General features: G+C 52.7%; 8 protein-coding genes across 8 annotated transcripts; 5 read left to right on the plus strand and 3 right to left on the minus strand.

The window, feature by feature from the left end:
- Positions 1 to 49: 49 nt before the first annotated feature.
- Positions 50 to 462, plus strand: M431DRAFT_496298 (hypothetical protein; the record flags this gene model as incomplete). The annotated part of the gene is made up of 4 exons (XM_024917475.1): positions 50 to 62; positions 112 to 147; positions 209 to 324; positions 409 to 462. 4 exons carry the CDS (start codon positions 50 to 52, stop codon positions 460 to 462), a joined length of 219 nt encoding a protein of 72 aa, XP_024774037.1.
- A 355-nt stretch (positions 463 to 817) lies between these two features.
- Positions 818 to 1,595, minus strand: M431DRAFT_496299 (hypothetical protein; the record flags this gene model as incomplete). Its single annotated transcript, XM_024917476.1, has 2 exons — positions 818 to 1,445; positions 1,513 to 1,595. The coding sequence occupies 2 exons, from the start codon at positions 1,593 to 1,595 to the stop codon at positions 818 to 820; spliced, it is 711 nt and encodes a 236-aa protein (XP_024774038.1).
- Positions 1,596 to 1,985: 390 nt separating this feature from the next.
- Positions 1,986 to 3,107, plus strand: M431DRAFT_496300 (hypothetical protein; the record flags this gene model as incomplete). The annotated part of the gene is made up of 2 exons (XM_024917477.1): positions 1,986 to 2,702; positions 2,784 to 3,107. 2 exons carry the CDS (start codon positions 1,986 to 1,988, stop codon positions 3,105 to 3,107), a joined length of 1,041 nt encoding a protein of 346 aa, XP_024774039.1.
- A 686-nt stretch (positions 3,108 to 3,793) lies between these two features.
- On the minus strand, positions 3,794 to 5,259 carry M431DRAFT_87616 (hypothetical protein; the record flags this gene model as incomplete). Its single annotated transcript, XM_024923818.1, has 3 exons — positions 3,794 to 4,054; positions 4,122 to 4,883; positions 4,945 to 5,259. The coding sequence occupies 3 exons, from the start codon at positions 5,257 to 5,259 to the stop codon at positions 3,794 to 3,796; spliced, it is 1,338 nt and encodes a 445-aa protein (XP_024774040.1).
- Positions 5,260 to 11,198: 5,939 nt separating this feature from the next.
- On the plus strand, positions 11,199 to 14,619 carry M431DRAFT_455665 (hypothetical protein). The gene is made up of 5 exons (XM_024915313.1): positions 11,199 to 11,565; positions 11,718 to 12,462; positions 12,523 to 13,152; positions 13,206 to 13,590; positions 13,653 to 14,619. Exons 1-5 carry the CDS (start codon positions 11,313 to 11,315, stop codon positions 14,532 to 14,534), a joined length of 2,895 nt encoding a protein of 964 aa, XP_024774041.1. The 5' UTR covers positions 11,199 to 11,312; the 3' UTR covers positions 14,535 to 14,619.
- A 1,807-nt stretch (positions 14,620 to 16,426) lies between these two features.
- Positions 16,427 to 18,266, plus strand: M431DRAFT_496303 (hypothetical protein; the record flags this gene model as incomplete). Its single annotated transcript, XM_024917478.1, has 5 exons — positions 16,427 to 16,476; positions 16,540 to 16,592; positions 16,668 to 16,794; positions 16,868 to 17,962; positions 18,050 to 18,266. 5 exons carry the CDS (start codon positions 16,427 to 16,429, stop codon positions 18,264 to 18,266), a joined length of 1,542 nt encoding a protein of 513 aa, XP_024774042.1.
- Positions 18,267 to 18,896: 630 nt separating this feature from the next.
- On the minus strand, positions 18,897 to 20,338 carry M431DRAFT_86899 (hypothetical protein; the record flags this gene model as incomplete). Its single annotated transcript, XM_024923733.1, has 2 exons — positions 18,897 to 20,166; positions 20,244 to 20,338. The coding sequence occupies 2 exons, from the start codon at positions 20,336 to 20,338 to the stop codon at positions 18,897 to 18,899; spliced, it is 1,365 nt and encodes a 454-aa protein (XP_024774043.1).
- A 711-nt stretch (positions 20,339 to 21,049) lies between these two features.
- On the plus strand, positions 21,050 to 22,726 carry M431DRAFT_88165 (glycosyltransferase family 57 protein; the record flags this gene model as incomplete). The annotated part of the gene is made up of 3 exons (XM_024923877.1): positions 21,050 to 21,126; positions 21,240 to 22,006; positions 22,065 to 22,726. The coding sequence occupies 3 exons, from the start codon at positions 21,050 to 21,052 to the stop codon at positions 22,724 to 22,726; spliced, it is 1,506 nt and encodes a 501-aa protein (XP_024774044.1).
- Positions 22,727 to 24,836: the final 2,110 nt, after the last annotated feature.

A 24,836-nucleotide genomic window follows, 5' to 3' on the forward strand; every position in this document is an offset into this window, starting at 1 on the left:
AGCTCAAACTCACCAACGCCCAAGCAGCCGCTGTCACGACTCTGCAAAAATGGCGCATCTTCGTACGTTGCAATTGCACCATTGCCGAAGCCTACTAACCGCAATTCGCAGACGTCAAGCCGGACCCGGCTCTCCTGAAGCTGGAGGGTGCGTAACATATCCGATCCAATGCCCATCTTTCAGATCCCCATCTAACTCGGCGCAACAGCGATGCAAAAGGCTCGCCACCACCACTTCCGATTTACTGGTCGAACAGCCCGAATCAGCTTCATCTACATGGCCGCCATCCCCGCCGTCTTCGGTTGGGTCGCATACAAGACAGACGTGAGTGGAAATCGAGCAATGTGGGGAGGGGAAGGAGGAGGACGAGGAGGGGAGACGGATTGACGAGATGCTAACCTAGGCTAGGGACTATGGGATCTACGAGCGAAGCGAAAGGGCGACTCCGTCTACGAGAAATAAGCGTCGAGTTGTTTGGTAGGGGTGAGGGTTTATGTATAATTCAAAAGGTTCGATACGGAATAGAGAGCCTAGTGCTGGCCGAATATTCGAACACATTTTAAAAAAGAAATCAATTTGCATCGTTTCGTACTGGACCCCATTCAATTCATTCTCTGCGATCTCTATCTGAGGTCGGCAATTGCTGGCTTCGAATAACCTGGGTTCCACTTCGAATTGAGGATTATACTGGTGCACCAGCCTGCAGGACTGATTAAGAGGACTGTATTATGCCTCGATTAAACGCTAAAATATATGGGTATATCGCATCCTTTCAAAATCTCGATTATGCCTCTGAAGCAGGTCCCCTCTCTGCAACCTAGTACCAACGTCCTCTGCCTCGTGACCCCCCAGGCGGCCCTTCCGGTAACTGCTCTCCTCTCCTCCAATCACCAGACGGGAATCTGTTGTCTCTCCAGCTCGGCGCTCTAGTCTGGCGGCCGTGATTGCGACTAAAGTTGCTGTCTCGACCTGGAAATCCTCCCCTGAAGTTGCTACCACGACTATCGCGCCCGCTGGACATTGAACCTCTTCTGGCGTTTGATGGTGGCGCCACAGAGCCGTCTGACAAGGGAGGAAGGATCGCACATGAGATGTAATCGCCAACCACAAATCTCCAGTCGGCCAGTGTTTTGTCCTTCTCACTGTCATCCTTCATGACATCTGGATCGGCATCATCTGGGTTCTCCGCGCCGGGATAGCCCTCGCCAATGACAATGCTTCCCAGCTCCTTGACGGCAAACTTGGGCTGACCAGCATTAATAGTACTCGTGCCGCGTAGATCTGGGCAGACGAGCTGGAAAGAGAGTCTCGTGCCAATAGTAGGAGAAGGCAATGCGCTTGGTTTCGCCGCTGCTAGCTCTAGGGCTAGCTCATAGAGTGTACACGTTGACCAGGTGTAGATGGAAACATGTGGCGGTAGAGATGGTGACGCAAATTCCTCTGGCCTATCGATAATGCCGATTAATTATATTTCTCTCAACACATGGTGATATCGTGGTTATAAGCACGTACCTGTGAAAGCTGCCAGTTCGGTGAAATAGACGAACTAAGAACGGAGATGTATCCTCATCCTCGCTTGCCCGTGCATCTACCATTGTGGAATAACGTAATATGTCAGATAGAGAGTCTGATTTATGAAACAGCAAGCAATTTTAAATATGAATCGGACCAATTTGCTCCCAAGTCTTTGTAAAGTTGAAGTTGTGAAAGACCGAAGTCTGAAGCTGTATCGACCATATGATGTATTATCCGGAAATCATCCGTAATCGATAGCATGCTTCAACCTCGGTGAGCTCACCGGACTTATCATCCTGCCAACCTCAACCCTTGCTACATTGCTAAATACTTGCATTCAACGTCATTCTACGACAAAAAATTGCGCTGATTCAACGATATCATCAACTTTGAACACCTAGGCGAAACATTGACTCTTTGACGCGACACCCTCAACTCTTAAGACGCTCCCTAGCGCAACATACTTCATCATGGACTTCGCGGCCCTCATGAACAAGGAGCTCTCCAAATCCAAAAAATCATCCAGCAACGATGACAAGAAATACATGAAGCGCTCCGAAGTAGAAGCCGAACGCAAAGCCGCCTACATAGCCGAGCAAAAAGCCCTCGAAGCCGAACGCGCATCCAAAGCCGAAGCGAAGCGCAAGCGCGAAGAAGAAGTCGCCGCAGAAAACGCCCTACGCGAAGACAAGCGGCGCAAACTCGCAGAAGAGTCACGGAAGAGACAAGAAGAGAAGGAATGGGAGGAAGAGCAGGCGAGGAGGAAGCGACTCGGCCTGCCAGAGCTCGTCAAGGGCGAGGAGAACGGCGACAAGAGTGATGGCGATGCGGCAGACGACATTCCGGATGACGAGCTGATACAAAAGCTGAGAGAACTGGGCCAGCCGGCGATACTATTTGGTGAATCACATGCGGCGCGACTGAGACGGCACAAGAAGCTCACTACGGTGTTGACAACGGGGCCTATACCTACGACGCTAAAGCTGGTAGACGAGAAGGACATGAAGGTCGACGGCGCGGTACCAAAGGATAAGGAGGGCCGTCTGTGGCTATTCCGACAGCTGGCGAGTTATTTTACCATGGTGCTCACGGAATACGAAAAGGCAATGGAGGAAGAGAAGCGGGAAACGAGCGCCAGCAAAATGGCCTACAGCGCCATGGTCCAAACCCGCGAAAACATGAAGCCAGTAAGATCCCCCCCCCAACTCTCACCTCTCAAAACCCGTATACAAATGAGGAAAGAAAAGCAAAGCTAACCCGTCACACAGCTCTTCCGCAAGTTCGAATCCGGCGACCTCGACGACTCCCTCCTCCAGCCCATCATCGAAATCGTCCAGGCCCTCCAGGAGCGCCGCTACGTCGACGCAAACGACGGTTACCTGCGCCTCAGCATCGGTAAAGCCGCCTGGCCCATCGGCGTCACCATGGTCGGTATCCACGAGCGTAGCGCCCGCGAGAAGCTGCACGACGGCGAAAAGGGCCATGTCATGGGCGACGAGGCCACGCGCAAGTACCTGCAGAGCATCAAGCGCTGCCTGACCTTTGCGCAGGTGCGGTGGCCGCCGCAGGACCTGAGGCAATTGATGGGATGATTTTGATGAGGGAGGGCGTGCTGAATGAATGCAAGGGAGAAGAGGATAAAGGGCGGATGATTCACAGTACAGCTATTACAAGATGCTGGAACATTGGTGCCTACATAGTGTGATATGATACCCCGTCTTGATTGGACAAGGCAAGACAGTTAACCAGAATGCATATACGAGGTGTCTCTCTATTGAACAACACCGGACAGCTTGTGCCGAGTCCTCATCATCGACTAACAACCTGACCAATGGGAAGCTAAGATATTGACCGTATCATAGAGTAAAGGCAAGATTGAAAGCAAACGATAAATGAGTAATAATGCCTCTACCAGTTGGGGGCTGCTGAATACGAAAAAAGACACGAAAATCCCCTTTTCTCCTTGCGCCTCCCTCTCTAATGAACAATCATGTGTAACGTTCAAGTCTCTAAGCATTTGCCGTCATAACCGTGGCCCCCCCTCCTTTCGAGAAACGGTCTACGTAGGCCATCCGCAGAGCGGATCAAATCTCGGTTTCAGTTGTGTCGCTCACTGCGGCTGACCGATAAATCTCATTCGTAGTCACAGTAGTGTGCTCTCGCTCTCTCCAATAGACTTGCTTGACGATTTTGACGATTTTGACGATCCTTGAGAATTAGATCGAGTTCGAGGTGGACTGTGCTGGCACTGAGCCCTGGGTTTCCCATGGGGCCCCTTCTAAGACTCCTGAACCCGCTCAGCGCCTTGGCTGGGCAACTCAGTAATATCTTCGTACCAAGCCTCTTCAACCTCGGGCCCTCCAACGCCGCCTCCAACGGGGCCTCCCGGCTGCTTTTTGGCGCCGCTGACCTCGAGACCTGCAACAATAAGATTCACGCGCCGTAACCGCTCCTTGGCCTCTTGCTCGTATTTCTTCGCCACAGCAAGTGCATTTGTCTGCACGACTAGTCGTGGGTCTGGAGAAACGGCGACGAGAAGCTATATGGGGTGTCAACAACGCCGACTTTTATAATGGGGAAGTGGAAGTAAAAGGGAGGGAGAATACCTTGCTCTTAGCATCTATTCGAGCTCTCAGCGAGCCATCCCGGATCATTCTGATGAGCTCCAGCTCCACGGACTGGTTAGGTGTACCAAAGGCAGCGTCCAAACTGTCTAGTGTGACGCATGAAAAAGGGATAAAGTATTGAACGATGCACTTTTCGCGAATTCGGGAGTAGATGGTAGGTATGTGTGGCTGCAGGTAGATGTCTAGGAGATAGTCGGCTCTCACAGACTCCAAGATGGCCAGGCAGTTAGAGTAGCGGCCGTTAACAAACAAACTAATCGCCTTTCGAATATGCGGCTCATGCTCCAAAAACATCCTGAATGATTGGTTATCCAGTATGCGGGCTTGTAGAGCCTTTCTGTCCATGGTTGCCAGGGCCAAAAGGCCGCCGTAGATGGCAACATCGTTGGGACTGGCAACCGTGTTGTACTCTGTTGGGGATACATTGGGGTTGGTGTGAAGAAGAGTATTAGCCGCATCATAATAGTTACCAAGTCCCATCAGAGCAACTCCGGATGCCACTTTGGTGTAGGCCTGCTGTGCCTGCTCGTCATCCCCAGTTTGAATGTTGGCAATCTTGCCAACGTTGCTCAGCACAGTGGCCCAGTCATGGCGCTGGAAAGCGACGCTTGCCAAGTGCATGCCGCAATCGAAGATGTGTTTGGTTGTGCTCACGTCGTGGCGCATCTTGTTATATGCGTCGGTGGCCTCGGTGAGCTTGCCTATGCTCTCGAAATGCTTGCCAAGATCCTCATTGCCCATCTAAACACAAGCGGTGAGTTAGATCCATCGTGGCGTCTCTGAACAACGGAGTGAAGCCTACCCGAATGCTCTCCTTAATGAGATTGTTTCTATACCCCTTAAGTTCTGTCTCTAGGCGAGTCGTTTCGGTTCTGTTGGCTAGCTCTGTGCTCTCGATCCATTCGTCGTCTCTCTTTGCTTCAGGCTCGTCCGGAGCGACGGAACGGAGCAGCTGCCAGGCATCTTTGTACCGAGTGACATCTGAGCCACTCTTTGCCTCGGCGACGGCGGCCTTGAGAGCTTCAACACGTAGGGGCACGCAGCATCGGCCGATGAGGATCAAGCGTTCGTACCGTGTTCTGCCTATGATGACGACGACGAGAGGCAGGGTTAGCATCTAGGATCCCGCCTACATCACTGTATGGTAGAGTACCAAACAAGCTTAAGAGGACATGGGGCCATCGTACCGACATAGTTCTGAATATAGAGATCGATATCAAGCTTGGGCAGCTCTAGATTGAGGCTCAAGGTCAGCTCCTCCAAGCAGGCATTATGTGGGGCAAGGTTCTGATCTACCGGAGACGATGACATCTGGAGTTTTTGCGTATGCCTGAGCTTCCGAGCCCGGCTGCGTTGAAGCGGGAGCAGCCATGGGGAAAGCAGCGTGATAAATGCTGTTTTGATAGGGAACGGTTTGCTGTTCCGGCGAGGCTGCGGTGTTGAAGGCTCTCCTGCACGTGCCTCAGCCTTCTGATGATGGAGGGGCCGTTCAGTGTGTGGGAAAGTGCTTGGCCGTAGGCGTTTTGACCGTTTGGCGGGGTTGGAGCTCTGAATAGTGGCCACAGGTACAAGGCCACTACAGAGGTGTGCTTGCTAATACGTGCATTTCGAAGGTATAGCGCATGTACGCATTGCTTTGCACAACCACTTCAATTGGAATAATCCGCCACACCTGAGTAAGTACAGGAAAATAGGAACAATTGAGATGCAGTACAAAGCATTCATCATTCATTTGGTCCTTCTTCTGCATTTACAGTTGGTAGTAATACTTAATATTCAATAATAAGCAATGAATCTACAGCAAAGGCTAGGTAGTGCTAGTACTAAGTAGTGCAAGTTGGCGCATCTCTTCCTCGATTCTTCTTAGCCAAGCATCTCACCTATACCTCGCTGTAACTCTCTCCACCATCTATCAAGGTGGCAGTATCAAGGCTTGGAGATAGTAGTAATGGCCTACTCTAGGAAGGCACTCTAGCCAATAATTCTTCAAGAGGAAAACAGTGCAAAAGAAACCACGCCAAGCTCTTGACGAGATCAAATACGTAATCGCAAGACCTTCCCGAGTCGGCACTGGCCCCCCCTTTGTCCAGATCGACTAGTTTGCCGTCTTCCGATATACTCTGTGGCTTAGACCTCAATAAACCAGCCGGCGCAAGGGGGTTAGACAGGCACAGGCCCCTTCAGCTCAACTACAGTAAGGGGCTATTTTACAGGATGGCAGGGCAGGTGACGGATCGTGCGTTGTTCGACGCCGTTTGTACGAGGCCAAGTATTGTAATCCAACATGCGGGGGAGAATAGCGGCATCTCCGAGTCAGAGTCGCAACGCAACGGCCCATGCATGCGATGTCAGTAGGCAGCAGTGTACTGTAGGATAAGAAAGACGCATCTCGTGGCGGTGTTTCGTCACGGAAATCGACAACCGGCCCATGGACAGGCAATCTGCCAGGAAATGCAGATCAGACGTCCACTAAATCGCGGGCGTGTGCATTTCGGAGGTGAGCCGAAGCCGAAGCTTCTCGTCATCCTGTCGCGGAGAAGTCTCGGGGTTAGAAGCTTGGCTCGGCCACGAGCGGGAACAAGCTTGACCGAAAAGCTTACCTCTGGAATACAGTGCCGGGATTTCCATTCCATAGAAGGTCGTGGAAAGAGGATCGCCGGCTGGATTCGGATCGCCATGCCGTGCTGTCACTTGGTAGGGTCGTCTGTGATGACTTCTGGCGCCCGCTACGATAACGACTGCGACGATAAAAGCACTTTGGAACATGTGTGTGTGGCACGAGGCTTCTGACACTAACAGCCAGTTGGATTGCTCGTTGGTGTCGGATGGGTGTAATACTGTATAGTCAAGAGATAATCCATCAATGAGATGAAGATTGTTTATCACGTTCTATCATCTACTTGCTATTGGGACGTTGCTAGATGGTGCTGGGTTTTGCACTGAGTGGGTGCTCGGTTAATTCGGTAAATAGAGGCATGAATCAAGATCAATGGGCGTGAAGTCCTGTAGGTACAACAATGGACAGCATAGTCAATCAGTGTTATTGAGCAAGTTAAAACACAAACAAACAGGAATGTCCTCTTTTTCAGGGCGCAGCACAGTTTCTTTGTGATACGGCCTGGATTCATGTCAGCATCCCCTACACTGTACTTGGTACCGACTAAGGTCTCTTCAATCTTAGCAGGCGTCTCCCGATTCCAGCCTTGTGGGTTATCCTGGCTTTATCGGCAATCTCGTTCCCACGGCGAAAAGCTTGGCATAGGCAAGGTGATGTAATGCCGCCGTGGCTTGAAGACACCGTACCGGGACTGGCCTAAGACCACCGAAGAAGCCGAAGGGTCTAGAAAACAAAATGAAGATAAAAATTTCAAGAGAGAAATCCAAAGGGGAAAACAGGAAAAAACAAGGCAAAAAGAGAGAAATGAAGCTGCATCTTGGTGACTCGTGACCAGGGCCAGGATTGGCGAGCTTTCGCTGCCGAATGTCGCTACAGTATGGTGCATGTCGCACAAGGAACATGGGACGACGATTCATTTGCCTACATGCAGTGCAGTGTACGAGTACAGTGCCGGCAACGCCCGCCACGGCGCGCAATACGTGTACCTCAAGCCTTGCGCATCAATAAGGTGCTCGACTTTAAATCAAGGTTATCTCGAGTTCATCCCCGCCAATCTCTGCCGGGCTCACCTTTAAAGTTGCGGTTTTTGTGGTGGGCGATGACAGGAAAATAAAAAAGAAGCATGTCACCAAGGTTAGGCATTGCAGGACTGCAAAAGTCTAAACCGCGGCACCCCATGAACTCGACTCACCGAAACAACAGGCTGCAGAGGGGATGGCACACACCTGCTGTGCATGCGAGGGCGAGTTAATTTAGAATACTGCTCACCCGCATGCGCTACAGATACAGCTAAACCAACAACCACGACCACAAGCAGGCAGCCAGATGATCCATTGATGCTACTTGGACGGGACCTGGACCTGGTTTAGACCTGGACTTTTTGTCGCTGCTGCGGGTAGCGCGTACTTGTTCCTGCGGCGCTTGTACTCCGTATGCCCGCAACAGCCGCAGGTCGTATCATTTTCCGTTTCCCGTCTCCATAATTTGACCCAAAGCTGCAGAACGGCTCTTTGGGGAGGGCGGGAATAAAGCGGACGTTGGCGCGATGGTGGACCAGCACATTCCACCGTTGCCAGGCTTTGGAAGGGCCAGTGTTACGTTGAAGTTGCCGGGCACTCATTGAGCTGGTGGTAACGTATACTTGAGTATGTTGGTTGCGTGAACAGCCAGAGTAACTCCAAGTCGAAACGAGAGGGAAACGATGGATATGAAGTAAATACCTGTTTAATTTGCCTGTTGGAGTCATATTCTCTCCTTATCGCCCTCAATATCGTCACATCCAATGGACGATAATACTGGGTTCGCTGTCAATGTTAACGCCGACCGACATCTTTCGCGCACTGGGTGCTCGGCCCTTCCGATTCTGAAGATAAACTACACAGACTGGCGGCGGGCTGATGACCTCCTCGATGATGCAGCTAGTCCTGCACCTAGCACTAAGCATTTCTACCGCAGTGCGTGTCCAAAGTCAAAACGGCGAGAGACACACCAATGACAGCCGCGGGAGGCGTTTATCGCATCATTTCCGTAGCACTGAGACATGCCTCTCACCTAATGCTTTGGCTCTGATCTACCTAGTACGAGTACTGCTAGTAATTTGCAGTAGGTAATCCATTCTTGATCAATTCTGATCTGCCCGTAGCGTTACGGGTTGCTGGGACCAGAATCCCGCAATTCAAACGGAACTGAATTGAAGCTTATCTAGCCAAGCCCAAATCTCGCCGGCACTGTAGCCATCTCAAAGTCGCAACGAACCTTTGAAAGCTTCTTTTCGCCCTTCTACCGCCATCCCACCCCCCCATTGTGTCTTGCCCTGCCAGCCAAGCTTTTCAGCCAAGCCTTCCAGCTTCATTTCGGAGCCATCAATCCACATGCCGAGTGGCAGTTGAGGCGCTGGGATGCCATGTGGCAGTGGAGAGGTCGGATTTGCTAGTCAAACACTGCCATTTGCCCCCCCATAAGACACAGCAAGATTGAAGCAGAAATTCGAGCCCATTCCTAGGTATCGCCGAAATGCAAATGCCCTGGCTGGCTTGCAGTTTATCACGCGGCAGTAATTCTGGCGCCGCCTCTAGTCCAGCGGTGGAGTTTCCTGCGCGATGTGGACCTGCTCAGTTGTGTTTTTAGCCCCGACGCCATCAAGAGCTCAATTCGCTGTCATGGATGGATCAATCGATGCTGAATTCTTTTTTCAGTTCCCTCCAGCCCGCTGAACGGGGCGGACATCTGCTGAAAGCCTCGCCGGGCACTTCCCGTGCTCTTGGGCGTCTGCGAAGATTGTCGTACGAGGATTCGTTCATCCTCCTTAGCCAATTCGGCCTCGGTGGTGTACCGACTGCCTTGCAACCAGCTGAACCGTCTAATACCAGAACATGTTAGTATCCCAGGGCCTGCCTGTACTACGACAGCCAAAGTCTGGACTTTCGATTCATGCAGTCTGACGGCATTGCGATGCTGGCGCTCTGGACGCATGAATCTGGCACTGCGCGGCGTTTTGTATGCACTCCGTACAGGTACATCTGCAGAATGCTGTCGGTAGTGGACCTCCTAGACAAGATGGAAGGTCGCGGGCAAACCGGCACTCTGCAGCATGCTTGTGCCTGTGCTAGCACCTGAGAGTACACGTACTCGTACAGGCATTCGTGTCGCCAGAAGCAAGCAAAGCATCATACAAAACCCAAAGGGTTGTTGAGTATATATACATTTTAGCTCAGTATATTGGCGTGGCGATTGAGGTTCCTGTACCTGTGAAGTTCGTATTTTGGATGACTCTCTTCCATTCCATTGGATGAATGCTTTTCACTTCCTTGCTTTCGCTCAGACACCTCCAAACCTCCTGCTAGCTGATGGAGGTCAACTAAGATAGCCTGGCGAGACATTTGGGCGAATTCGCATGAGAGATGTCTCTGTCAAGTATCAAACCATGTTAAAATACAAATCAAACGGCTTACAAAGAATTGATCTCAAGCAGGGAACCTTGAGCGACGAGGTTGTGGAGCGCTGCATCTCTCTGTGCCTCACAAAGCGCCGTGTTATCCTCCTCCTTACATGTCCCAAATGTACTCCCAAGACGTAATGCACTTGTACTGTACAGCATGCTTCTCACATAGTAGTACTCTCCCCCCAATTGGATGTTTCCAGGTTCATTGAAGAAAGCACGCACCGGCCTCGTACTCCGGACCCAGCTCCGAATACAGCAGACACAACCACAACCCCCTGGCCTTTTGCATCCCCACACGCGTCAATGGATTGTGGTGTTGCTGCCCGGGATGGCTTTCCATCTTCCCACCGTGCAAAACTGCAGCCCACGCACGGCCCGAGCCAACCAGACGCCAAACCCGGGCCAAAGCGGCTCTCGGTGGGATTCGCGGGCTGCGTAATGCTAGCCGCACGGCCGCTCCACCGCAAAGCTGCAGCCCCAGTGTCTTCAGCGGGCCAGCCACTGTAGGACAGTGCTAGAGGCGCCTCTCACAGGCTCTCAGTCAATTTATCCCAGCCCAGCCACGGCGCCCTCTCGCTTGCTGTACTTGCGTCGGCAGTACTTGTACCGCCCTCTGGTTACAGTGAGCGCCTGAACGGCCTCTCCCTTCTGTTCCTGTCTTTTATTTCTTTCCCTCGTCCTCGCGCCATAATCTCGACGACACTCCCGCCAAACCCTCCCCATCTCGCTCCGGACACGGGAGAGACTGCGCTGTCCATCTGATGGCCTAGATTGGCAGCCGCCGGGGCAATTGGCACGTACGCTGCCACCGACTTTGCATCCCCGGGGTCCTGTCCTGTCTCTCCAAATCCAAAGGCCTCTTCTCCATCGCACACGAAGCATCGAGCCAGAGCGTCCAGCCCCGCCCAGATCCCAGCCCGAGTACGTGAATGAGCGGCCAAGACGGGACAAATATCGAGGTTGCGCTGCATCTGTTCTAACCTGCCACGCTGCTACAGTACACACTCAATCACATACGGATCGGCCCTGCGAATCAGCCCTGCGACTAATAATAGCCCTGTGAATCGGCCCCTGCTGAACCGCCATCTGAGAACAAAAAATACAAATAAAAATGTCCGACGACGAGGCCATCACCGTCGGGTCGCAGCCCGCCGGCGACTGGTCTATCCACGATGCTGGATCGCCGGCGGAGAGCGTCAAGTCGGACGCTGAAGACGACGAGAAAGCGGGCGATGCCGAATCGGCACCGTCGCAACCCATTCAGAAGCGACGTCGAGTCACCCGCGCCTGCGACGAGTGCCGCCGCAAGAAGATCAAATGTGACGGCAAGCAGCCTTGCACGCACTGCTCCGTCTACAGTTATGGTGCGTATCATGATTTGGCGACGGTCCGATCTTGGATATTGCTATCGTTCGGCTTCACCATGTTGAACGATCCTTCGCTCCACCTGTCCATCCCGCCTGGATCGCTCCCATCTCACTGTCTTGAACGCCCTTGCTGACCATTTATTGCGCAGAATGCACATATGATAAGCCATCAAACAGGAGGAGGAATCCCGCGCCGCAGTATATCGAGGCCCTGGAAAGTCGTCTTCAGCGCGCCGAGTCGCTGCTGCGAAAATTCGTCCCCGACATCGACTTGGCCGATCCAAATCTTGACCCTGCCATCCAGCAAGAGTTTCACAACCGAGAACGAGCGCGTGCCGAGGTTGCCAAGCTACGGACCAATCATCCCGCTGAGCCTGATCCCAATGACACCCAGCTCACCTCCATGATCGACTCCATCGGCCAGCTGGATCTCGACGACAAGGGCGGCTGGGATTTCTACGGCATCTCGTCCGGCGCCGTTTTCCTGCGGCGCATGAAGGAGAACTTCCGCGGCATGTTAGGCCCTGTTGGCAAAGGACCGTTTTTACCACGCCCGTCTGATCGAACCGCGGGTCTCTTGAACTTTGACACGCCGCCCGTTGGCTCACCCTTCTCTACCATCTCCAACTACCCCGAGCTGCCTCCCAAGGACGTCGCTCGGAAACTCTGCTATTATTCTCTGAGTTGCGCCACATGCCTTGTCCGCATCGTTCACGTCCCTAGTTTTTATGAAAAGTTCGACTACATCTATGAACGACAACATGAGCCGATGAGCCCGGATGATACCCAGTTCCTCGCCCTTTTTTATGCCGTCTTAGCGTTGGGTTGCATGTATAGTAATCTTGACGACTCCAGTTCTGGTGGCATGACTTATCGATTTGCCATTGATGAAGGGTAAGTTGGGCTTCACCATGTGATAGCATTCGATGAAAATTAGCTAACCAAAGGCTGCAGAGTCAAATACTACAAGATAGCAAGATCTCTGTTGCGTGATGTTACCGAGTGTCGAAGTCTTGTTTCCATCCAGACACTTGTTTTCATAATCCTTTTCCTTCAATCCACCGCCAACCTCAACACCTGCTACTCATTTGTAGGAATTGCTCTTCGATCAGCCTTGCGAATGGGCCTTCACCGCCACTTGCAGCACGAGCGGATAGGGAACATCGAACAGCAAGTTCGGCGGCGGGTTTTCTATGTCATACGGCAGATGGACATTTACGTATCTACCATGCTCGGATTCCCCCTGCTTCTAAACAGCGACGATGTCGATCAGCAGTATCCCATTGAAGTTGACGATGAATTCATAAGACCTGAAGGCATTCTACAACCGGCACCGGGAACGGCCTCATTCTTCCAAGCATTCAATGCCCACTCCCGATTGATGGATATTTTGGGCAAAATCACAAAGTACATTTATCCGACAAAAGGCGTTGGGCAAACGGTCATGAGGGGGGATAAGCCATCATCTACATATCTCATCAGCTATAGCAAGATTAAGGAGATTGAGACGGATCTACACAACTGGTTCGAGAGACTTCCAGAGGCATGGCGGCCGAGCCCTGACGGCCCCATTGAAGTAGTTCGGTAAGTCGCCTTCTGGCATGTCTCAAGAAACCCGGCTGACAGTCCTGTAACAGTGTGCGACATCTGCTGCGTTTTGCCTACGCGCATGTGCAGCTTGTCTTGTACCGACCATTTCTGCATTACGTTTCTCCTCGACTCAGCCAAGGCAACAGGATTGATGAGCTGTCATATGCCTGCGCGGCGGCCGCTATCAGCGTCTCCCGTAACATCGTCCACATTGGCCTTGAGATCCGAAAGCAGCGCGTCCTTAGCGGCCCCTACTGGTTTATGCTCTACACTGAGTTCTTCTCCGTGCTCTCGCTGGTATTTTATGCCATTGAGAACCCTGAGAAGCCTGGATCAGCAGAGGTGTTGGCTGATGCGCGCGCTGGGAGACAAATGATTGCCGATCTGGCCGAGAAGAGCCTCTCTGCTGAGAGGGTCACTCACACTCTCAAGGTAGGAACCGGCCTGATATCCCCCTTGACTATTGTACCACTGTTACTGACATGTTCTTTAAGGTTCTATTTGATCAATTGCCAGAACGGTTTGATCCGCCTCAAGCTCGGCCATCGTCCACGAAGAAGAGGACGGCCCCGGGCGTTAAAGCACCAGGCAACCCTGGCATCTCTGTGGGCATGTCTCTTCACAGACCAGGCGACATAAGGGGCGGCGGTATGTCTTTATATGGCACCTCCACTTCTAGGGGCTCCATGGACAGCAGTTTTGCGCAGTCATTAGACCATAGTGGATATCCTGAGCCCTCGTTCACCAGCAGCCTGAACGATGTGATGCCGATGGACTTGTCATCACGAGCAACGCCCGACTCTACGAGCACGGCCGAGAGTGTACACCGGCACCCATACCAGCAACATCCTCTTAGTGGACATCTCGGCCACAACCACCCGGTTCATAAACTCGACTCGTTAATGTTTCCTTCGGATGATCCATTCGCCTACCCTAACCAGCCGATGATGGAACTGGGATTCTCAGGTAAAACCGACGTGCCAGCCGTGTCGATGCCTCATCAACCTCAGGACTCGGGATTCTTCTTCCCTGCTTCGCTGGATGAGATGGGAGATCAGTTTATGGGACAGCCTCCGCCGTACATGATGCCACAACAGCAACAGCAGCCGCCACCACAACAACAGACCCCTATGGCGATGAACATGTCGGCCAACATGTATGACCCTAACGCTATGATGGGGATTCACCAGCAACCGCCGCCACAGCAGGCTCAGCCAGCGCCGCAACGACGACCCGGCGGGCTATCCCTTCGACGAGCAATACGGGGCGAGAGGCACCAGGAGCGGCAGATAGAGCAAATGTTTACGGATCACGGCATGCAGCCGGACTGGGGGAGTTTCTTTGGTTCTGGCAGGGGCGGATTTCAGGGAATGTGAACGACTGCCACATGATACCCATTTTTTTGACGATATGAAAACGGGAAGGCCTTGCGGTCCACCGGGGGGGAGTGAAGGGCGTCTTCTTGCTTTTCTTGTTATTTCTTTTGTTTTGATCACCCATTCCTTGGACATCGTTGGACGGGAAAGAAAGGTCACAGCGTGATTGCATGTTTCTTACAACTACTGTCAACCTATCCTCATCACTCGAAACCATTTGCGGCTGGTGTTTAGATATTTGGGTCACTTTTGTTCTTTCATCCGTTTCTATCCTTTCCCCCCCTCGACCCTCCGTTGGCGGCAGGCACACCGAAACAAAAAACAACTATATGAGCATATCACAGTGTGTAGATAAAGGGACTTTGATCGAAACCATATACACGATCAAATGTCGAAGCACCAATCATACTAGGTACATACGAAGAAATAAACTATCCAAGGTACCCATAGAAACGCCTCGCTCTCGTTGCTTAGTTTGGTAAACTTGTTCTTTGCCTTTCGTATCACGGAATGTCCTTTTGGTGTGATTACGTATGCGTTTTAACGCAGAAAGGCAATTCAGGACCGGCGAGCGGCCGACCAAATGGCCGACATTTTGGACAAAAGACCCTGGCCGCTTCGGCACCGAATACAGTGCGACATAATGAGGGTCTTATTTTCTTCTTTTTCCCTTGCTGCGTCTCGCTTTTGGTCGGTGACCTTTTTGAGGGGCGGTTTTTCTTTCTTCCTTTTGGGGCTATAGGTCTGTGGTGTGTGCACTGGATTTCTCGGGCTTCCGCGTTATTTCTTTTTTGACTTGTTGCCTACCTGTATGCATATTGATGGGGGCCTCTCTCGGTGGAGATGCATTTGCCTTGAGGCGGCCAGTTAGGAAGCGTTGCGTACGAAAGGTGGGTGAGGGGAGTGTGGGATATGTTATGTACAGTAGATGGGGAAGTGGGAGTTGGTGTGGTGATGGGGGACTGATTGATTGATTTGACTTGATCTGATTATTGAGGGTTGTTGCCGGAGCGGGGAGTTACGAGGATAGCCTGGTTGACATGGATGGGGGCTGTTGGATGTTACCTGGTGATATGCACGGGGAGATGTGGTGTTGAATGTGTTGGTTTGGTTGCGGTGAGGGAAGAAGGCTTGAGTATAGTAGGTTGTTGCTGCAATGCTGCCTTTCTGGGGATCGAGGCTTTCTCTAGAGTTTCCAGGTGAGATGCATGACGAGATCTGTATCTATGGATAACATGCTAATGAGGAATTTCTGTCGTGTTGCGATGTGTTGATATTGTACTGTGGAAGGCCTTAAAAGGATCAAAGACCAGGGATGTCCCGTTGTGGAAAGTGGATGTAGCGGGTAGGACGGAAGCTTGGACATCTGCCAGAGGTACCGGTACCTGGACGGTGTCTGGAGCGGCTGATAGGACGATGCAGCGACGTGCATTGTGCTTGTGCATGTACTCCATCGGGGGAATATAGTAGCAGTAGGTCTGGAAGGGCATTCCGTCTCTTTTTGCCTTAGGTAACTACTCGGTAACGATCTGCTTTTCGGTCTATCTAGATATTGCTACTCTACTGCTAGTAGTACAATGAACTTGACCCCTGAGATCACGGGTCAAGAAATGCAGCTTAAGGAGAGAAAGGACGCTAGGCTAAACTGGTGGTGGCGCCGTCTGGTCTCTTTTTTCCTGGGGTAGAGATTGGAGATTGGAGATTAGATAAGGCACCAGGGACGTTTGACACAATCAGGCACTATTGCAGGTACCTGGAGCGTCGCTCACGTGCTGCTGCGGCTGTATGAAGCGCCCGTTGATCAATTCAATACTACCTAATCATCATCAGAGGGAGTCATCGCATTTCCATTTCTATCCTTTCTAGCATATAATAATATAGACATCCGCGCAATGGAGGACCTCGACTTCAGCTTCATCCTCGACGATGAGTTTGACGCAGTGTAAGCGCGCTACTCCGTGTGTTGGTCGCAAGTCCAACTGCTTACAGGCGGTAAATGAAATAGGGCCATAGCTAAGAGGGAGGACTGGGAGGTTTGGAAGACGCGAAAGTATCCGGGTGAGTGAACGATGAATGCGACGGCTCTTTTCTCTTTCCAACTATTTGACTGACTCTCTCCCGTGCGGCTTTTAGCCAAGGAGCATGCGCGCAAGGTCGCCCAGAAGCTCGGCGTGTCGGATGGCATCATCTACCTGCCTGGCCAGCCGGAGAACAACTACGAGGACTCGGACCAGGGGCCGCCATTGAGACAGCGCCGATAGTAAGCTTGGCTTCCTCTATTCTGCTATCTATGGAATATCTCTCCCTCCATGGCACTGACAAGACCGGCGCAGCTTCTACTATCTGAGCGGCGCCAACTTCCACGACTGCTTCGTCACCTACGAGATTCGCACCGATGCCCTCATTCTCTGGATCCCCTATGTCGAGCCGCGCCAGGTGCTCTGGTTTGGCTCAACGCCCGACACCGCCAAGGCCAAGCAGCTGTACGATGTCGACGAAGTGCGGTATTCGAGCCAGCTGCACAAGTTCTTCGAGTCGCGCCTCTCGTCGCCAACTGTGCTGTACGTGCTGCACGAGGATCAGACGCCCGCCGTGGCCAAGGGGACCAAGGTCAAGGTCAACAGCTGGATGCTGCAACCTGCCATGGACCGCGCTCGCTGTATCAAGGACGAGTACGAAATCGCCATGATCCGTCGCGCCAACGATGTCTCCAGCGCGGGGCATCGCAAAGTCGCAGAGATGCTGCTCCGTCTCACAAACGAGCGCGAGATTGAGGCCATCTTCCAAGCTGTGTGCACTGCGCGCGGCGCTCGATCACAGGCCTACTCCATCATCGCGGGTTCGGGCGTCAATGCTTCGACGCTGCACTACGACGAGAACAACCAACCCCTGGAAGGCAAGGAGCTTGTTGTTCTTGATGCGGGATGCGAGTGGCAATGCTATGCTAGCGATGTAACGCGCACGCTGCCCATCAAGGGTCGCTTTTCTACCAAGGGCGCGGCGATCTACAACCTTGTCCAGACAATGCAGGAGGAATGTATCAGCAAAGTCAAGCCCGGTGTCCAGTTCTATCAGCTGCACCTCCACGCCGCAGCTGTCGCCGTCGTCGGCCTTCTCAAGCTGGGCATTCTCAAGGGCGACATTGGCGAGGTTACCAAGGCCGGCACCGTCACCGCATTCTTCCCACACGGGCTCGGTCACCACGTCGGTTTGGAAGTGCATGACGTTCCGGGCAGTCTCCCGCTCATGACGCTCCTCAACTTGGGTCTTGATGGCGGGAAGCGGCAGATGATTAATGCGGAGGCGCTGACCAAGATGAGCGCCGCTATGCGCCTTGGCGATGGTGAGACGGCGACTGCGCGCGCCAAGGCGCTGAAGGAGAGACAAGTTCTTGAGCCCAACATGATTGTCACCGTCGAGCCGGGCATGTAAGTTTTCCCCTTCATTCTTTGTCCCCTTTTCTAGCCATTATCGGCCAGGTATGGTGTATACTAATGGATACGTCGAATGAATAGTTACTTCTGCCGCGAGTACATTGAGGGATACTATCTCACCAACCCAGATCACGCCAAGTTTATCAACAAGGACGTCCTTGAAGGATACTATACCGTTGGAGGCTGCCGCATCGAGGACGACATTCTTGTTACTGAGGATGGCTATGAGAATCTGACGTCTGCTCCTAAGGGCCAGGAAATGGTTGACGTTATTAACGCCAAGAAAGGGCGTCAGTAAAGAACTTTCTTTGTTCTGTTTTATTTCTAATGAGGATATACAAGACTGCTTATGGGAAGAATTTGGATACCGGGTACAGTACAGCATATAATGTCTCTTTTTCATTCTCTTTCGCTCATTTTGGATGATTCCGGTTGGTACCCAGAATAGTATGATGCGAGAACGAAACTCCATAGCGGGCATGTTACGACGTCAAAATGAAATGTTTGTCTCGTTTTTGATATTTCATCCAATTCATGCATGCTATATATGTATAGACGTGTGATAGTTACAAGTAAATGTGGGAAGATAAAAAAGAAAATCGTCTTTTGTTTATACAAAAAGCCACCCCTCTGCCTCTGAATCATAACAGGTCGTTCAACTTTCGTGTCTCAACTCTCAGTATATATGGGTTTTCTCTCTCACTAAGCTGCTCTTATTTATGCTGTACAAAATGTATGCATTGGGAGGAGCGTAAGACCTTGGATGGTTTGGTGGGTTCGACTGTAGGTTGGCAAACTGCGGCGCTTTCAAGCGAGTATTCAAGCCATCATTCATCGTCCAAATGTAGTACAAGGTGATCATGAGAATGTATCACGCTTACCATTGGTAATAAAATAACGTGGTGCGCCGAGACCTTAAAGTGCCCTTTCACAGGTACTTCTTGGGTGAGTTTGCCCTCCGTCGCTTATACACCACATATGCGCCGACCAGAACAACCTGCGTCCCGATAATGACGGCAATCAGCTTGCCATGTCCGGGGATATTCTCCGTAACCCTCGCCGTGAGCGACATGTGATGCGTCCGCAGCGCGCCATGCATCGACCTCTCGGTGGTGCTCAGCCTCTCGTGCAGCTCCGTATTCATGTTGCGCACCTCGTTCTCGAGGGCGACGATGCGCTGCTGGAAGGTGGAAAGCTGGTCGAGCAGGGCGAGCTTGGAGTTGACGGCGGCGAAGAGGTCCTGGACCTCGTTGTGGCGCTGCTCGTCCATCTGGTGGTGGCGCGAGACGGAGCGGTAGACGGAGGCGAGCTGGTGGTTGGTGCCCTGGAGGCGGTTGTGCAGGTCCTGGAACTGGGCCTTGGAGGACTGGAAGGTGTCTGCGTCTTGGTCGGCGACCTCTTCGAAGTCTTGGCTGTTGGTGGGCACTTGCTGCTGGCGGCTGTAGGCGAACTGGGTGCCGCCGTTGGAGTTGCTGCTGGTATCTTTGTTACCGTTGTTGTTACCATTGTTGTTATTGTTATTGTTGTTATTATTGCTGTTGTCGTTGTTGCTGCTGCTGCCAGAGTTGAGGTCGTGGCTGGAAGTGTCCGAGGTGACAACCATCTTGAAGACCTCAAACGAGTCGGGGCTGTCTGGTGTAGACGCAGTGATGCCCACAAAGTTGCCCTTTGGCAAGCTCACTTTGCTCGTCTCAAAGCACGTCTTGCCGTCAATCTGAACCCGGAAGCCATCGCCCCTCTGGCGCAACTTGATCTGCGCCGGCCGGCCCAGGTTGCGGTAGCTGAACTGGCAGTGGCCAAACGCCAGCGAGTCGACATTGTGATGCTGCGAGAAGTCGGTCGAGCCGTCGTTCAAGAAGCCGCGCAACATGCCGCCCTGGCCGCCGTGCGAATCAATGACCAGCACCAAGCCGTCGAAGCGGCCAGCATTATAGACGCTGCGGGTGCCCAAGTTCTTCCCATCGCGGGCCACCCAGATGTTGAGGTTGCCGCCCGCCCTGTCGGGGCCGCTGGCGCGAAAGTCGACGTCGATGATCCAGTTGGAGTGGATCAGAGGGTTCTCGCTCCATATGGCGCCGCGCGCATTGCCTGGCGCAACGGGGGTGAGGATGACCTTGCTGGAGAGGATCTCTGGCATGCCGGGCTGGCCAGAGACGGCGAAGTTGGCGATGTGGCCTGGGTTGTCGGCCGGGCTTATCCTGGACGGCGCAGAGACACATTAGCTGCCATTGTCTCGAAGCAATTGGCCAAGAAAGAGACATAAAACAAAACATACCGCCCTGCATATCCAAAACTGAGCTCGCTGACGAGGAAATACGCTTGAGCGGCACCGGCGCCCAAGAGGGCCGCCAGCGACATGGAGAATCGCATCGTGACTGAGGGAGGGCGGGGGTCTTTTCAGGCCAGGTTTACAGATGCAAAAAGCCCGGCTTCAGGTCCCAAAGCCAGGCACCGTGAGAGGGGAATATATAGAAACAATTGAACCGAAGAGTTGCAGCCGAGTTGTCAAGCGGGTTGGGAAAATAGCCAGAAGGACACTTTGCACTAGAGGCGCAGAGGCACAACAGCTTTGGAGCAAGTGCCTTTTTGCGAAACAGCGCCGCCGAGCTTGGCTGAAGCACAGACGAGAAGAATAAATAAACAAGAATGGAATTCGCTAAAAAGAGCAGAATATTCAACAAGAAGCGCGCTGAAGCAAACGAGAAGCGATTAACGTTGATATGCACATAAAATACACGGAGAGAGCATTATCTGGCTTCTATTCTCACCTTCTCCAACCATGGATCGTTTCATGGCCACTTACACAGCTGTGGCTAAATGTGGCGGGGGATGACTTCTGCAACGGCGCGCTAGTCCAAACCAGGCAGTATAAAAAAAGAAAGCGAAAAAAAGTACGACATGCCAACTATGGGGTAAATTGCAAGCTTGTTGTGGCTGCTTCGTACCTTAATCTCAGACAAGGCAATTTGTTCTCTGTAGCGCCAATCACCACCATCTCAGGACTTTGGCTTGCTTCTGTTCTCCAACTCCCTGCAGCAACACTCGAGATGCGGTAGCAATTCCGCCTACAGAATAGACACAATGGCAGAGTCGTTTCCTACGCTGACGCAATGCGCGCTGGTGGCCGCCGCATTCAAGGTGCTCCTGTTCCCGGCCTAGTAAGTTAATGCTCTACTGTACTCTAGCTGTGCTCTGCCCTGCTTTCACATGCATGCATGCCGCTGGAAGAAAGACGCGATGCAATGTTGACTGACTGAACGCTGGCTTGCAGCAAGTCGACCGATTTCGAGGTCCACCGCAACTGGCTGGCCATCACCAACAGCCTTCCTCTGTCCGAATGGTACTACGAAAAGACTTCGGAATGGACTCTCGACTACCCGCCCTTCTTCGCCTACTTTGAGTGGCTGCTCGCCCACGTCGCTCGCCTGGTAGATCCAGCCATGGTACGGGTATACAATCTTGGATATGATAGCTGGGAGACAGTTTACTTCCAGAGGTTCTCCGTCATCATCACTGAGCTTCTCTTGGTGTACGCCCTGCAAATGTTCATCGACTCGTCGCCTCTGCAGTCCAAGAGGGCTGCCCAGGTCGCCGCGCTGTCCGTCGTCTTGTCGCCCGGGCTGCTCATCATCGACCACATCCATTTCCAGTACAACGGATTCATGTACGGAATTCTCGTTGTGTCGCTGGTACTGGCCCGGTGCAAGTCGACGCTGCTGCAGAGCGGCCTCGTCTTTGGGGCGCTCCTCTGCTTCAAGCACATCTACCTCTATCTGGCGCCGGCCTACTTTGTTTTCCTCTTGAGGGCGTACTGCCTGTCGGCGAGATCGATTTTCCAGATCAAGTTCCTCAACTGCGTCAAGCTTGGCCTCGGACTTGCGGGGATATTCGGGGCTGCTTTTGGACCCTTTGCGCTGATGGAGCAGATCCCCCAGCTCCTTAGCCGACTGTTTCCCTTTTCACGTGGCTTGTGCCATGCTTACTGGGCGCCAAATGTCTGGGCACTCTATTCTTTGGCCGATCGTGTCTTGATTCACTGTGAGTGCAGACTGTTACACTGGAATGCGTGAAAGAACGAGGAACTGACTCGCAGTAGTTGCCCCAAAGTTGGGTCTGCCACTCAAGACTGAGGCTCTGAACAGCGTCACTCGTGGCTTGGTTGGCGACACGGCTTTTGCTGTCCTGCCCGAGATTACCCCTCGAATGTGCTTTGCCTTGACGCTCTTTTTCCAAGTCCTTCCCCTGATTAAGCTCTTCAAACGGCCTACGTGGGAAAACTTTATCGGAGCAGTGACGCTGTGTGGCTATGCCTCGTTCCTCTTTGGCTGGCACGTGCATGAAAAGGCCATCCTGCTGGTCATTATCCCCTTCAGTTTGATCGCCCTCAGGGACCGACGACACCTCGGCGCATTCCGGCCACTCATCGTCGCGGGTCACGTGTCGCTGTTCCCGTTGATCTTCACACCCGCCGAATTCCCCATCAAGACGATCTACACCGTCTTCTGGCTAGTCTTGTTCCTGACGTCGCTGGACCGCATGGCGCCAGCGTCCAACCAGCCAAGAGTCTTTCTTTTGGATCGATTCAGCACGCTTTACATTGCGGTGAGCATCCCGCTCATTGCATACACGTCCCTCTTCCACCATATCATATTTGGAAGCCGGCTCGAGTTTCTCCCCTTGATGTTTACGAGCTCCTACACCGCGATAGGCGTGGTTGGCAGCTGGGTCGGATACATGGTTGTGTACTATACATGCTAGAGCTGGTGCTATGAGAGGATAAAAAGTAGTGGGATATAGTGATACCCTAGTAGAGAAGATAGAACCGTTGAAACCAAATTTCGCTGTCTTGTTTGCCTGCTGCCAGAGCCCCGAACACGCCCGGATGCCGCGTCGCTTGAAGTGCGGCATTGAGGTGGGCTTAGTCATCAGGTAGGGTCGGGTAGTGGGGCGCTCCACGTGAGGCGAGGCTGACGATTCCCGTTTTGTGCTGAGCCAGTGGAACCAGGGTTAAGACTGGGGGGGCAGCATCGACAGGGAATGCGAACAAAGACACGCTGCCAGCATTGGGCAGAACAGCTTCAACAAGGGCAATGCCGTGAAGGGAAAACGGCGTCAATTGGCAGCAGGAGAGACTCTTGAGTCTTTTTTTCACAGGGGATGCGAATAGCCGCAGGCGGAATGACGTCAGGGCTAGCGCGGACAGTTGCCGAATTTGGAAATCAGGGACACGAACGTTGCAAAGGGAACGGCACCGACCAAAGGGCATTGACAGCTGGTATAATTGAGGCATGTGAATGATGTGTTGAGATAAACGGCACAGTTGATAGCCTATCATGAGAATTGAGTTGCGTGCATTGTTTGCATCCATCATGCTGACTTCTCGTGACCGTTGCTCGCTGGCCCCCTCAGAAAGAAGAGCGGCCCCCCCGAGCCAAAACCGCCCGCTACCCGGCCCCCGAACTTGGAAGACTGGACCACTACCTGCCGGCCGCTGATCCGCGCCGCGCACGTACGGGGGCATAAGTCGCTGAAAAATGGGCGGATGCGCGCCATTCAGCGTATTTTGGAATCGGTGAAATGCAGGGAACAAAATGAGCCCGAAAAAGGGCGTGATGTTATAGGTTGCGAGGTTGTTGTGGGCGGTTGATGAGTGGAGGGTTGATGGGATGGGTATTTCGGTTGTTTTTTTTTTTTCCTCGGGGGGATTTTTTTGGCTTGGCAGGTTGCAGGCTGGCGGCCTAGTTGGGTTTACTGTGGAAGGTTAGGTTCCCTTTTTTTTAGGAGGAGGAGGAGGAGAGGGGGGGAGGCGGATGGCCGGGGGTTTGGTTTTTGGAGAAGAAGGGGAGGGAAAAAAAGGAAAAAGACGGCAGACGGAGGTAGAGTGAGAGGACGGACCGGGGTGGGAGTGTCTTGGGTGGTAGGCAGCGAACAAAGGATTTGGCGCGGGGGGGTTGCGCGAGGAGCGGCGGTACGGGGAGGGTACATGGATGGATGGATGGGTGGGTGGGTGAGTAGGGGGGAGTGCCGGAGGGGAGAGGAGAGATGATGGGAGGTGAGGGTGAGGGATTTGGGGGATTTGGGGTTGATTATGACTGAAGGATGCAAATGAATTATTTTTTAGTATTATTTTGTTTTCTGGTTGGTAGGTTGAAGGATGTTGTTGAGGTGAGCGTTGATGCACCCAGCATGAAGACATATTCATTGGCTTATCCCCAAGGCATTCATCAAGGCAGCAACCATTACCTGTCAGCAAGACAACAAATCGAATTGGTACAAATAAAAGAAAGCATCTAATCTAATCTATTTTCTAAAGGTATCGATACCATGCACCAGCTTCACTGCCCGTCAATGTCACCCTAACTGCCATATACCGTACCTTGGCATTTCCCGACATGCAGCTATAGTAGGTACCCCCAAGGTACTCTGCACGCCCGCGGTACCGGCCGAGTACAACGCCAGGTACATGGACCGCTAAACGCTGGTGCTGGTTGACCGTCTCCACGGCGGGACGCATTTTCCCTAAGTGACTTTAGTTCCGTGGCAGCTCTGCTCGTTCTCCCGCGCAATTCTTTTTCCCTCCACGCCTCCGTTGCACGTCACTCGCCCTCAGTCGCGTCGAGATCGAGCCTTCACGCAGCTTCCACCACCGCCTCGCCATCCAGGAAATGCCAGCCCGGCGTCCTTGCGAGCTGCCCGGACCGCGTTTGCGATAGCTTTGAGAGGTGCAAGGCCGCCACAGCCTCGTGTAAGTGCGGCATCTGGTATCTGGTCTGCCCCGGCTCCTAGTTTCCAGGCACCGCGACTTTTCTTCCTCTATCTTTTTTTTTTCTCTCTTCAACCCTCAGCCTTGTCCACGCCTCGAGAGCTA

This window comes from Trichoderma harzianum (genome assembly GCF_003025095.1).
Source record: "Trichoderma harzianum CBS 226.95 unplaced genomic scaffold M431scaffold_7, whole genome shotgun sequence".
NCBI lineage: Eukaryota > Fungi > Ascomycota > Sordariomycetes > Hypocreales > Hypocreaceae > Trichoderma > Trichoderma harzianum.

Excerpts from the sequence above, each read along its gene's own strand:
- M431DRAFT_455665 (XM_024915313.1), top strand. The coding sequence starts at position 11,313 with ATGTCCGACGACGAGGCCATCACCGTCGGGTCGCAGCCCGCCGGCGAC. Across the intron at positions 12,463-12,522 it reads CGATTTGCCATTGATGAAGG|AGTCAAATACTACAAGATAG; the intron begins GTAAGTTGGGCT and ends CAAAGGCTGCAG. Across the intron at positions 13,591-13,652 it reads GGGTCACTCACACTCTCAAG|GTTCTATTTGATCAATTGCC; the intron begins GTAGGAACCGGC and ends ATGTTCTTTAAG.